General features: G+C 40.7%; 1 protein-coding gene across 6 annotated transcripts in view; it reads left to right on the plus strand.

The window, feature by feature from the left end:
- Positions 1 to 388: 388 nt before the first annotated feature.
- Positions 389 to 14,503, plus strand: part of EPHA6 (EPH receptor A6) — a 492,663-nt gene continuing 478,548 nt past the window's right edge. For 5 of the 6 annotated variants that reach the window (XM_065853097.2, XM_065853115.2, XM_065853107.2 and 2 more), the window contains exon 1: positions 389 to 585. In XM_065853097.2, the coding sequence (XP_065709169.1) occupies positions 483 to 585 (103 nt within the window). In that variant the 5' untranslated portion in view covers positions 389 to 482. The remainder of the gene's footprint in view (positions 586 to 14,503) is intronic. The other variant, XM_071813915.1, reaches the window with a different exon arrangement.

The following is a 14,503-nucleotide window of genomic DNA, read 5'->3' on the forward strand; positions in this document are numbered from 1 at the left end:
CGTGGGAAACTGAATCCCCTCGGCGGTGCCGCTGGCCGGGGATGCGGGGGCCCGTGCGGCGCGGACGGGGGAGGAGGCTGCTCCCGCGGAGGAGGCTGCTGAAGCTGCTGGGGGCCTTTCTGCGGGGCTGAAGGTGCCACCGGCCGGAGCCGGCGGAGGAAGCGGGGTGCGACCCCCATCACCGCCTCGAAGTTGCCGGAGCGCTCCCAGCGCCGCCGCCCCTCGCGACAGGGCGGCAGCGGGGGCTCTCGGCGCCCCCCCTCGCCCTCGCTCTCCGGGCCGCCGCCGTGCCCCGGGACCCCGCCGGTGGATGCGCCCGCCCCGGCCCGGACAGCCGCGGGCGGCAGTGCAGGCAGAGCAGCCCGCCGGGCCGCTCCGGACCCCGGCGGGCGGGGACGCCGCGGCGGCGTTCCCCGCTGGCCTGAAGGAGGACGGGGAGCCTCGGCGGGCCGAGGACTAGGGGCCTTCGGCGGTCACCAGCCATGGGGTGTTGTGAGGTGAGGGGATTGCTCTGGAGAGTCGGCTTCTTCCTCCCCCTGCTAACAGCGCGCCCCGCCGCCGCCGGTCACGTCGCCAGCAACCACGGTAAGGGCGGCCGCGGGGCCGGGGAATGCGGTACGGACGGACTCCGACAACTTTCCGGGGGCCGCGGAGTGCGAGGGGCCGGGGCCGGCCGTTGGCGGGGAGGGGGCTCCGCACCTGTGCCTGGCAGCGCCGCCCGGTCCGGGGAAGCGGGGTGGTGTCTGTGGCGGCTGTCTGGGTGTTGAGGCGCTCATTAAGCGGCTGCGATGCTCTCGCCGACCCCTCCCGGCTGCTGAGAGGGCAGAGGGAGCGCGGAGCCGGGCGCCGCGGCCGGTCGGCGGCCACCCCTTCCTGCCGCCTGTACCCGCCACCCCGCAAAAGTTGGATGTTTGGGGATAGGGGAGTGTGGGGGCTCTGCTGCTGTCCCCCCTCCCTGGGCGGTGTCCCCGGGAGGGGCGAGGTGCCGTCCCCCGCCGAGCGGCGCCGGGGCAGGGAAATAACGCTGGGGCGCCCGCGGGCTCTCTACAGTCACCCCTTGCCGCCGGGGTTTGTGACTGATCTGCTGAACTGTAGGTAACCGGAAATTACCTCCCGGGGCGATGGAGCAGTGGCATCTTTTTACTTGAAATGTGGTTTTAAGGTTTACTTTACTCTTGCCGGACGCAAAGCGTCTTTAGAATGGGTTTGAGTGAGCTCAGCGCGAGTTAAGGGAAACTGCTGCTCTTCAGCGGGCTGTTGGCAGGTGCCTGACTGTCATTAACACCCAATTTTTACGTGCCACGGTCTGATTGTCCGAAAAAAATCGCATTTAAAATCTTTGTCACACATGCATGGTCATCAGGTCTTAATAAAGACAGTATTTTAATTCTTCAGGTTGTAAAGTGTGCGTTTAAGAAAAATGCCTCTGGATTAAGGGAATCATCCTATTTAGAAAAGTAAAAATATAAACGCATAGCACGTCCAGCAGATATAAAATTTTGTTAGGACGAACTGGAAGAAATCCATAACCGATTGTGAAACATCATGTTATGTTATCGAACATCTGGATAGAGCAGAGTATTTCTTGAGCTATTTGTTTAATGTACATCTCTCAGGTTGCAGAGGATGTAGGATGCATCTATTCCCAAATTAGGAGAGTCTTCGCTAGTTTTAATACTATTTTTGAACAATTTAGGTTTCGTGTTGTGGGATTTTAGTGTGGTATGAGTGGAAATATGGGTACTGAAGGGTAGCACTAAATATTGCTTCTGACAGAATTTGTTTTACTGTTATTTAAAGGGGCACAGAAAATGGAATGGTGGAAAGTAATGATCAGAGAAAACTGGTTTTAGTCATGGAGTACCGTCAAATATATAGTTAATGTTTTCACACTTATGTTTACAATCCATTTTCAGTTTTCCTTGTATCTATATAAGTAACAGTAAGAAGAGAGAATAAAATCTGTAGAAAACAGGATCAGATAGTATTGCCACAAACACCCTGAACAATCAGGGTCAGTTATGGCAGGGACATTGCAAGTTTAGTATTATTCCTTTACCTCTTCTGAACTAAATATGATTAATAATTTCAGTTGTGAATTGTGTAACATACCGTCATGTCAATACTGTATTAGGTTTTGCCCTTACTCATGTCTTTGAAGACATCAGATTTCCACAATAGCACAACAGTTTTCCTTTTATGTCACTCTCATTAGTGCAGACTACAATACTGCAAGGCCTGACAAGACACATGAATGCAGTTTAAAAAAATCTATTTGCATGTGTTACAGAATAACCAAGACACACTGTATACATCAAAGGTAAAGAATTTGCATTGAGTAATGCAAGTTAGATTAGATTTCTAAACTATTATTAGATACTCCTGGAGTTAAATTAGTACTATTTAAATAGTGTTTAAAAAAGCAGGTGAAAAATGGGGAAAATAGTTACCACAATGCTTAGCCCAAAGAAAAATCTGTCAAAGATGAAGTGTGTTTTTCATGTTGATATAACTTTTCACAAGTTCAGGTATTGAGGTATTGGCTGCGTAGAGTACTGAATTACCTAATTTCTGAATAACTTCTCTCTCTGCACCTCGTTTCAAAACTTCCAATAAAGTGAGTGACCTGTTTGGTTCTGTCATTGTATGATAGAAGTCAAATAATATATAACTCAACAAAACACATGTGAACTGAAAATTTACTGAATTAATATAGGTGCTTGAAAATGCACACCCCAGCCAATTAATAAAATGCTAGCAAGAGAGTCTACTTTTAATTATGACTTTCTCTAAATCCAAGAATTGCATGGAAGAAAATGAGAAGTTGCCCATTGTGTAAAAGCTTGAATGTGTAAGCTACTAACATTTGGAATCCCAGCTGTGAAGAGTTTTTTGAAATCTTATGCAACTAACTGAGGAAAAAAAAATCTCTTAAATTTTCATAAGGTGGTATTTTTGAATGTCGTTGTAGGAAGAATGCAATAATTACTGTCAGGTTTTCATAAATAATAATTATAATTATAGCTTAGCTTGTCTTTTCTATCTGATATATTTGGTCTTCTTGTAGTATTTACAAACATACCAGCATTAATACTAAATTGCAAAGGGATGTGGGTTTTTTGGGTTTCTTGATTGTTTGGTGGAAAAATGTGGAAGGAGAATAAATTTATTAATCTGACTCAGTAAACAGTCCTTCCACTTAATCCTTAATGGTTTCTTTCCTGTTATTAAAGAGGGTTTTTCAGATAATTAATATATTGTAGTCTTATAAATTATTAGTATGTTTGGATTAATTTTTTTTTCCCTCCAAACAGATATATATATATATATATATATATATATATATATATATATATATATATATTTAGGTATAGTTCCAAGACTCTTAGGTTGTCATTCTTCACCTAGTAAATCAGTGCATAGTATCTTACAGTGTCTGTAGCAGGGCAGACACAAACAATGCTATTGACAGTAAAGTGAATTTATTAATCTTAATGGAGCAGTAAGTTCAAAACTATATTATGCCCATGCCAAGGGCTAGTTTTTACTGCTAAGAAAAACCCTGTGGGTAGGCAACGCCGTGGTGCTGCATAGGAGCAATGTACTGCTGCAGTCTGAAACAGAACTGCTTGAAACATAAGCCTCAATTAGTGATGTAGGGTGAGTGCTTGCATGTTCGTCTAAATTTTCGTTAATTGTCCATGACATCCAGTTATGAACAAGTTGCATTATTATGCAAGATTTTAGTCTGTGTTTTAGGTTTGTTGTTTGGTTGCCAGAACACAATGAATTGGGCAATTACTCTCAAACATAAAAATACAGATAATAACTTCTGAGCCGTGAACTTCTTTGTGCAAACCATGTATGAACTTTTAAGATAAAGATCACATCAGGTTCGATGGTATCCTGTGCTCAACAAGCAGGCATGTGTGTTTCCACGTGTATGTAAACCAGAAACAATTTTTGTACCCTGACTTCCTTTAAGCTGTATCTGCCATTGTATGTCACCAGAAAATTAATTACCAACGTAAACGCTAAAACTTGTGGAGTTTATAAGGTGTTACTTCTATCAGTGAACTGTAGAAAGAAGTTCTTGTTTTTTCATTTACCAGGTATTGATACATCTTGTCAGGTTGTGCACGGTTGGTCTTTTTATGCTTCTTTCTGAAAGGCACCTGTACTAATTTTTTTCCTCTTTCGAAAAAATGAGGGAAGAAATAATGTCAAATGTCAGTTTCAAAATTTGTATAGCCTTTATTTTCTCAATGATTACACTTGATGTAAATTGGATAACCCAAAGGAGGTAATAAAGCTTTTTGATTCTGGTGTTAGAATCTCAGATTACTAATGACCTTCGGTTATTCATCAGTTCAAAGAAGTTGGCTTATTTTTATTCATATATTTATTTTTAGGTAAGTGCAATCCATCACACATAAGCACTCCTGAATACTGCACTTGGAACTTTCGTGTAGCAATAAGGAGACCAAGGACTAAGTGTCTGTAGAAACTGAAGTTCTCTCTGAATGAAACTGATGTCTTACTGCTAGGAGATATCTCTTACTTTGTGGATTTAAAGTACTGTGAAGAAAAGTGTGCTGCTCCCTGTACCATGCTTGTCCTGGTGGATTCTGCTGTTCTCTTGTCCAACTAGAATTTTGTACGAGCATTTACCTCAATATGGAAAAATGATAAAATTAAAGAAACAAAACTATTGCAGTAAAAGTATGTCATTCCCTTTTAAGTGTGTAGGTAAATTCATGAGCAAAATCATAGTTCTGTTTCAAGCTATTAAGAAATTTTTAAAAATATTTTTATGCCTATGGCCCACATTCTTATAGACTGGAGTGATAATGGCAACTTTGGAACCTCTGCAATTGTAGATATGCATGAAATGACTTGTTACCCAAAAGACTTGACTTGTATATTTTAAGTATGAGATGGAGGGATTTGAAGTTGATGCTTCATAATATATTCCTGGTATTCTGTTCGGCAGTGTTGAATGGTGTTGGAGTATTTTGTTAATTTTTTTTGGATGAATGATTGGTATGTAAATATTAAAAATTAAAAAATTTATTGCTCAAGCAGATCTATTTTAAAACCAAGTCAGTATGGGAGTTCACATGTAATTGGAGGATGTGAAAACACTACAGAGAAACTGAAGAGTTTCCAAAAGTGTGCAGCTTGGCTTTGCTCAGAAAGGAAGCCAGTCGAAATTTAAGCTACGTGTTATAAGGAAGTATGGAAAAGTAAACTGAAGAGTTGACAGTTAGTGAGCAGTGTTTTTTCCATCTCTCATGATTTATTCAGAGATCAGTGTTTTCAGTTTCCGCCAGCATCTTGTCTGTGTTAGGAAGCAAGCCAGCGTAGTTCCTGGAAACCAGACTGATATCAGCGCAGAGGAGACGACTGTACCGCATCTGCCCACTCTTCTGAGGTCCTGTTTGAAGCATCCGCTGCTGGCTGTGCTCAAACCAGCCTTCAGTAGCGGAGCAGATATACCTTGGGTTAGATCCAGGATGACCATTCTTATCCTCCTGTGAACGTAACAGTTAATTTTTGACCAGACTTACCTTCTTTTGGCAAGTCAAATAGTTTACAAATAAGAGAAGAAAAAGACATGCAGGAAATTAAGGTTTTTTTCTTATGGAGATGCGCTCTGTGCTTCCAGACACGTGTTTTTGGATCTGATTATATAGATCTAATTACTTAGATATGAACTCTACTTGAGGATTTGTTTAGGGTATCTGATGTTAAGACTTTTCACTTGAGCATTTTAGAAAAGTAAAGTAAGTTGTTTGTCAGTAAGATTTAGAGTAGGTTAATATCCAGTTGTTTGGCTACATTTTTTTAAAGTGAACAGCCTTGACATGTTTAAAATCTCCTTTAACTGATTAGCCATCTTGATTATGGAAACTGATATACACGTGCAGTGTGAGAAGCATTTTATTGTTCTTATTCCCCAATGTAGAATAACTTTGTTAGGATATATGCCTATTCCAACTGTGTGTGTAAGATGGAATGTTTCCATTAGGATCAGTGGATTTCTCTGACTTGATGTTGACACAAAGAAGAGGCTGGCCTTTTGTTTGTTATCCCTGTTAACATACTGAACTCTGTGTCACAGAGACAGAATGATAAATAGTTTGGAAATAGAGAAGTAGGGAAATAAATTATTTGTCCAAAATCCATCCTGACCTCTGGGACCCATGTTGTCATGCAGGAGAGTTCAACAAAAAAAATCTGTTGTGAACACTACATCTTCAGAAGCTGATTTTGAATCTGTAAATGGTGTGCCAATCTTTATGATAAGGTGTTGGAATTGATAAATTGTGATAAAAATGTGAAATGGTTTGCAGGATTTCTTTCTTGTCTATACAAATCAACTTACTCAACTTTATGAGAAAATGATTCCTCAAACCTTTCTTTTAGATTACTTTCTAATTGTTGAGTGCCATTTCCTTATCAGTTTTTGTTTTGTTAAATTGTCTTGTTGTGTAAAAATCCAGAACTTTTCTGATAATGCTTGTTTCTTCTTACTTGGAGTGGATTTGTATGAGCTGTTAACTGGAAGATCTATGTTTTGTTGTTATTTTTAGGGCTTAAAAGTGCATTTGTAAAAACTTCTTTCAATTTCTGTACTTATTCCTTAAAGTAATCATCACTCCGTCTTCTGTTGTAACTCCAGAATATTTCCAGACCATACAAACACCTGTAAAATTTAACAGTGAAGTTATCTTCAGCTGGTTCATTTCTCTTGTAATCTCCTTAGTTAGTCTTCGAGTCTACCATTTATTTCAGTAATCCTTATACTAGTCCAAGGATGCTCTCATTATTGGTCTTGTAACACTCTTTTTGTGGGTGTGTGTGGGTGTGTGTGTAGGGAGGCTATTGATCTTTCCCACTTCTAAGAACAAGTCTGTTCAAAATAGATAGGCATTAAAGAGAAGTCACCTCAATTAATCCTGCTTGTTTTATGTGGATACCGGAAGTTTGCTACTCCATTGTACTAAAAAAAAAACACCACAGACCAAAAAACCCCAACCAACCAACCAACAACCCAAGCCAAAACCCCCAACACTAACAAACAAAAAACTCCAGACAAACAAAACCACAAAAAACCTCAAAACTACCCCAAACCATCCCAACAAAACCCAAACCAAAAACCCTTAAAGTTTTTCATACTCAGTAGGAATCTTTTTTTCTGATTTTGTCTCACCCACAACATAATACTTCTCTACATTCTCATTTTTATTGTTGTGTCTTTGAAGGCAACTCCTATTTGCCTACAGGTTCTCCAAGAAGAGCAATAGCAGATTAGTGAGGGCTGGGTGCACAGCAGCTCCTCACAGGTTAGTGCAGCTCTGCTGGAGAGCACAGGCAATACTTCTGAAAGAGGCACTAACACAAGCATAGCAATCCAGAGTGAACTTTTTAACATACAAGTATGTTAACTGCATTTAGAATCATACAGCATTCCTCCATGGTAACAGGTTTTTGAAATTATACAGGTTTTAGCTTGGAATAAAATCAGCACTATGTCACTTCTATGCAAGAAGTAGGCAGTAGACACCATCTGTAACAAACACTGTGAAGGTACACATACAGAATGAGGACATAGTAAAAGGTGTATTTACTGGAAGCCCTGGCGTCTCAATCCATTTAATGGCTTCTGCACCTAGAACAAAAGGGGAAAAGTCACATATAGCAAACAGTCTCATTGATGCATGTAATGAGTGATTTGTCTTGGCTGAGGACCCTTGGTTAGAGTGCACTTGCTGCTGTAATTTGTATTCTCTGGCTGCTGGTTGCTTCTTAGCTTAAAGGAATAAAAGAATGAATTAGAAAGCATTCTGTAAAATCATGCACTAGCATTTTAATCTCAGTAAAAGGAATTATCTGTCTGAAATCACCCAGGCCAGTTCTCCCAGTGGGTTCCAGCTACTGGTTTAAAATCAAATTCTATAGGAAAAATTCTGCTAAAAATTAAAATTTAATCATTCAAATATATTTTGGACATATAAAAAATATGAAGGGACACCAAGCCTTCTTTTCATGGTGCTTCTGTTCTTTATTCTTGAAAATTGATTGAATAAAAAGCATCTGGATGACGGATTCATGTTTCAAAATGTGGTTTGAATCCAGCACTTTCTGCTGAACAAAGTGGGACCGTATAAAACGGCATAGTCCTTAATGCTCTGTTGTGTCTGGCTGCTGAAGATCTTTGAAGGTGAAAGTAAGGAAAATGTAAGCTATTGTCTCTATTAGATTGCTTTTGTTTGTATTGCTGAAGTTGCTAAACGCTCACTTGCCAGAATGATACAGCAGGAACACCCACTCCCAGGCTTATGTTAGATTTAGTAATTCAGTTTAGTGGACTTTATTTATTAGAGGAACATTTAGTTTAGGTAAATATGAATACTGTTAGTATTTAGGAATGATGAAACATGATCACAGTATCACAATATCACAGTATGTTTGGGATTGGAAGGGACCTCAGAAGATCATCTAGTCCAGTCCCCCTACCAGAGCAGGAATGCCTAGATGAGGTCACACAGGAACATGTCCAGGCGGGTCTTGAATGTCTCCAGGGAAGGAGACTCCACAACCCCCCTGGGCAGCCTGTTCCAGTGCTCCATCACCCTCACTGAGAAGAAGTTTCTTCTCAAATTTAAGTGGAACCTCTTGTGTTCAACTTGATCCCATTACCCCTTGTCCTGTCATTGTTTGCCACCGAGAAGAGCCTGGCTCCATCCTCATGGCACTCACCTTTTATATACTTACAGACATTAATAAGGTCCCCCCTTAGTCTCCTCCAAACTAAAGAGACCCAGCTCCCTCAGCCTTTCTTCATAAGGGAGGTGCTCCACTCCCTTAATCATCTTTGTTGCCCTACGCTGGACTCTCTCCAGGAGTTCCCTGTCCTTCTTGAACTGAGGGGCCCAGAACTGGACACAATACTACAGATGGGTTCTCACCAGGGAGGAGTAGAGGGAAAGGAGAACCTCTCTCGATCTACTAACCACCCCCCTTCTAATACACTCCAGGATGCCATTGGCCTTCCTGGCCACAAGGGCACAGTGCTGGCTCATGGTCATCCTGCTGTCCACCAGGACCCCCAGGTCCCTTTCCTCTGCACTGCTCTCTAACAGGTCATTCCCCAACCTGTACTGGAACCTGGGGTTTTTCCTGCCCAGATGCAGGACCCTACACTTTCCCTTGTTAAATTTCATCAGGTTATTCCCCGCCCAACTCTCCAGCCTGTCCAGGTCCCGCTGGATGGCAGCACAGCCTTCTGGCATGTCAGGCACTCCTCCCAGCTTAGTGTTATCAACAAACTTGCTGATAGTACACTCAATTCCCTCGTCCAAATCGTTAATGAATATATTGAATAATATTGGCCCCAGTACTGACCCCTGAGGCACTCCGCTAGATACTGGCCTCCAACTAGACTCCGCACCATTGACTACCACTCTCTGGCATCTCTCCTTAAGCCAGTTTGCAACCCACCTCACTACTCTATTGTCCAGACCACCCCTCCTCAATTTAGCAACTAGGATGCTATGGGAGACTGTGTCAAAGGCTTTGCTGAAGTCAAGGTAGACCACATCCACTGCTCTGCCATCATCCATCCACCTTGTTACATTCTCATAAAAGGCGAGAGAAGTGTGGCACCTATGGGCTTCTCAGCCAAATTTGCACTCAGGCTGCCATCAGATGCAATGGAAACCCAGACTCTGCTGCTGCTGAGACAACAGTAGGAATGTTACCCTGTGGTTTTGGTATGTCATGAATAACATGATTAAATTACTGATTTCCAGACTAAAATTTTCAGAAATAATTAGCTTAATTTCCTTCTTTAAGAAATATACAGAAACATCTTATGCTAAGGGTAAAAATTTGCCTTTGTAAAATGGTGTATATTGGAAGTGATAAAAATGTGTTGTATTCAAAGGCAGAGGAATGCCTCTGTATACAAGGAAAAAAGTCTACTAGAGAGATGTATTATATAAAAACTAGTTCTGAAGAAATCTGGGATTGTAAATTCAACCAGGAAATCAGATGGTATTCCATGTCACATTAATGGTTCCTCTGATGCAGATGAATACAATGTTGTTATTCTGTTTTTCTATAGGCTATCTCAAGGCCATCTCGTCTAGTGTAGAGAAATGTTAACTAGTGGTTAGAAGGAATCTAACATTTCTCAACTGCCATTGTTTAATACATGGCTCTGTGCAAACATCAGGCTGCACACAGAGTTATTTTGTCCTTGTTGAATCTCTTTAAAACTATTATTTTTCTCAATATTCTTTTGAGCAAGCCTTCTATGTCTTTATAACCACTGAAATAAGGAGAAGACGTAAAGGCCGAAGCTTTTTGCTTAGGTGATGACTTCATGACACCCACTGGATATTGCAAGGAAATAGTTTTTCGTGTGCTGAGAGGTAGGTGGCAGAGGTAGATATAACATCTTGGTTTTCAGTGTAGTCTTCAGGTAAACTCTTTTTTTTTCTTCCTGTACAAGGAAGTAGTTTTCTGCTAGGAACATTTTGTTCATATTTTAAAAATCTGTGATCTATCCAAACTCAGTTTATCAAAATGGTGAATGCGGATGAAGTGGATTTGTACCACACAAATTAAAGATCTGAAAATTTCTTGCCATTTTGTGCGCTTGGTTTGTTCACAACCTTCCTGCAGTCAAAGCCTCAGTCCTCCAGCAGAAGCCTTGCCCAGCTGGTTCATATGATGCTGTTTGGCTCTACAGTCTTGGAAACCAGCTATCTTGGATGTAGGCTGTGAGCCATGGTGACTGCTTCACTTCTGGCTTTTCCTAACTTTTATGTGTAAGACTTGCTAATCCCATTATTGTAAAAATGTAATTAATATGAAATTTCCTTTCCTACTGCAATTTTTATATTTTAAAGAGTTCATTTTTTTTCTCTCTTCCTATTCATGTAGGATGATGGCTTATTTAGATTGACAGTGTAATCCTCTACTGAATCATTTGAAGTACTTAAAGTTAGAAAGAGGCCATCTTCCATGGCATGAGTGTTAGATGGTAATGCAGGCATGTGCCTTGCCCTTAGATAATCTTAAGCAGCAAAGGGATTTTGAAACTTGCAAGAAAAATAAGTTCATTCTCAGGTCACACACCAGGGTTTTCCTCTCTAGGTTGCATAAGAGCTCTAATGGTTATGACCTGCCATTTGGTGGCTCTTTTTATTACTTTGGTTGTCCTTCCCTTTCCTCTTTTTACTTTTCTTAACCTTATTCTTCTGCTAGTTGGCGTCTGTCCATCAATGTGCACAGTTTCTTTTTTGTTTGTTTATTTTGCTTTTGTTTTTTTTGTTTGGTTGGTTTCTTGGTTTTGTTGTTTTTTGTTTTGTTTTTGTTTGTTTGTGTGGTTGTTTTGTTTCTCATTATTCCATTCCTTATTTTGCTGCATTTCATTTAGGATGCTTATCTTCCTTGTACCTTCTACTCTCTCTGAGCTCTGTGCGAGATGAGAGAATACAGGTGAAAGCTTTTTGTACTTGTTGACTTGGAAGCCAGAAGATACAGTGAAAGGACCATCTTACGCAGCCTCACGATCTTAGTAAGGAGTATGCTTAGTTGCTCTGTGGTAACAGTATCAGGACAGTCACATTGATACATAAATTCTGTTAAGAATAGAATATGCTGAGCACAGATAAGTTTTGGCAGTGCCAAAATTTCAGATTGCTATAGTGAACGTGTTCAGTTTGGTTAAATGTGAATTTACAGCAAAGGACATCAGTGAATGTCTATCAAGATGCTTTAAATCACAGAAATGTGAGTGTTCTTTAAGTAAAGATGGAAAACATACTTTCCCTTGTTTTGCTCTTGGAAATGTTTGAACAGTTTTGTTTGTTTGTTTTTGTAGAATTCCACTTTTAACATAGGGTTTGCATAGAATATTTTAGTATGTAAAATGTTGAAAAGCTAAGAAACTGTGTTGTAAGATGAGAGAGTTAAGTAACGTGAGCCTAACCATAGTTAGAATGAAAGTCACGCTTGTAAACAGTTTCCCATTTTTTTTCCTTTCTCATGGCACACCTGTTGTTGACACAGTACATCCAAAGTTCCAGTAATGCTTAGCCTATTTACTACTAATAATTTACCTTACTAATTTTGTAATGAATAGTTTTGATTTTAAGCAATGTCCTGAAACCTTAGCATTGGTGGGTTTCCATCAAATTAGGAAATTATTTTTAATAGCTATAGTCTGATGGAAGTATTTTATACTTGAGAGATGTGTCTCAAGAAATAAAAAATGATGGAAATTGGTGCCACAGATGGATATTTTGAAAACAAAAGAGAAAATCAATAATAGATTAGGCTTGATTAGATGTTGACATTTAGAACGGCACATAGATAATGTTAGAATTTACTGACAACAGGCAGTCTTCTTCCTGGTTTGCATTTGTACCTCCATTCTTGGTTCGAGTGGGTCATGGTACATAGATTGTAAAGGTTAATGAACAAATTACCATATAGCTCATCTGATTGTTCAGGCTTTAGCCTGGAGGACTGAATGTTTTATTATCTAGTTTGTCTTATGTGTAACCTAATTTGTTTACTTTTTTTTCCTTTTGTTATATGAAATTCTGAATTGCTTGAATGTTTAGATGAGTCCAAAGTAATTTATGAACTGATTTTCTGTCCTACTCTCCTCCATACACTTGTTTTTACTCTGCTACAATTTAAGCATAGTTGTGCCTCACATGTTCTTTCTAAGAGTACAGAGTGAGGATCATGGTCTTCAGTTGCTTCCTTTCGATTTAATAAATGCATCAAACAGTGATCCTAATATAGAGCATTCTTTCATTTGCTATGTAGTTTTTTGTCAGCAATATCTGGCTATTTATTCCTGTTTCATATTGCTTCTTAGTTTTTAATACTGAACAGTACTTTTAGCTCCCTCAACAGGATTACCAAATTGATCTTTTCACCTGATCGGCCTTTGCAAAAATTTAAGCCTCTTTCAGTTCGTAACTAAAAGTGACTGAAAAGTCCCAAGAGGTTTGTTAACCCTGCCTCTCTCCCTTTCAATTCCAGTAAATACTTTTTTTTAACGAATAATAGTTTGGAACAATAACCACGTGTTATTGCTACTGATAAAGAACTGAAGATTCTTTGGTATGTGCACTTTTTTGTATTTTTGATTTAAACCCCACTTCTGGAGTTTGAGGGGATCGCTTCCTCATCAGCAGAGTGCACGCTCAGCAAGGATGCTGATGACATAAAACTGAATGGCTGATATGCCAGAGGCTTGTGCTGCCATCCAGAGGAACCTTGACAAGCTGGAAAAATGGACTGACGGACACCTTATGAAGTTCAACAAAGGGAAGTGCCAGGTTCTCTACCTGGGGAAGAACCACCCCATGCACCAGTGCATGCTAAGGACCACCCAGTGGCAAAGCAGCTTGGCAGAAGAGGACCTTGGTGAGGATACCAGGCAAACAGTATCCTGGGTTGCATTAGGCAAAGTACGCAGCAGGTTGAGGGAAAAGATCCTTCCCCTCTACTCGGTTCTGGTGGGGCCACACACGATGTTCTGTGGCCAGTTTTGGGCTCTGCACTACAAGAGAGACAGGGACATACTAAAGTCCAGCATAGGGCCTCAAAGATGATAAAGGGACTGGACCATCTCTCCTGTGAGGAGAGGCTGAGAGAGCTGAGGCTCTTCTGCCTAGAGAAGAAAAGGCTTGAGGGGATGTCGTCTGTGTGTAAAAATACCTGAAAGGAGGGTGCAAAGAAGACAGAGCCAGACTCCTTTCAGTGGTGCTCAGTGACAGGAGCAGTGGCAGTGGGCACAAACTGAAACACAGGAGGCACCGTCTGAACATCAGAAAACATTTTTTTGTGTTTTGAGAAACACTACACTGTGGTGTTTCTCAGTCACACTGTGGTGGTTTGGCTTTTGAGAACACCACACTGTGAGGGTGCTTGAGCATTGGCACAGGTTGCCCAGGAAGGTTTTGGAGTCAATCACATTGGAGATATTCAGAAACTGTCTAGACAGGATGCTGGGCAACCTGTTGTAGGTGGTCCTGCTTGAGCAGGGAGGATTGGACAAGATGACCTCCAAAGGTCCCTTCCAACTTCAGCCATTATGTAAATCAGCAAAACATATCACTAAGCAATATGAATTTTAGCTATGAATGTTTCTGTTTCACTCAGACTTGTCTCTTCCTTGTTTCTTCACTCCAGATGAGTGAATTCTAAGATTTTCACTGCATTTAACTAAAGGGCTTGGACAGTGAGAGAACATCTATGGAGGAAGAAAGTAAGTTGATTAGAAATGGGAAGTGAGTTAATCCTTTTTCTTGGAATTGTAACTCTGTAATGATATTTAAAAAACAAAGCCAAACAACCCCACCCCACCCCCCCAAACAAAACCCACCAACCAACAACAAGAAAAAAACCAACAGAAACTCCTAAGTAATAATATGTTTGTAGTTTTTAATCCGTTTTGTTCTCTTCA

This window comes from Patagioenas fasciata, chromosome 1 (genome assembly GCF_037038585.1).
Source record: "Patagioenas fasciata isolate bPatFas1 chromosome 1, bPatFas1.hap1, whole genome shotgun sequence".
NCBI classification, from domain to species: Eukaryota; Metazoa; Chordata; class Aves; order Columbiformes; family Columbidae; genus Patagioenas; species Patagioenas fasciata.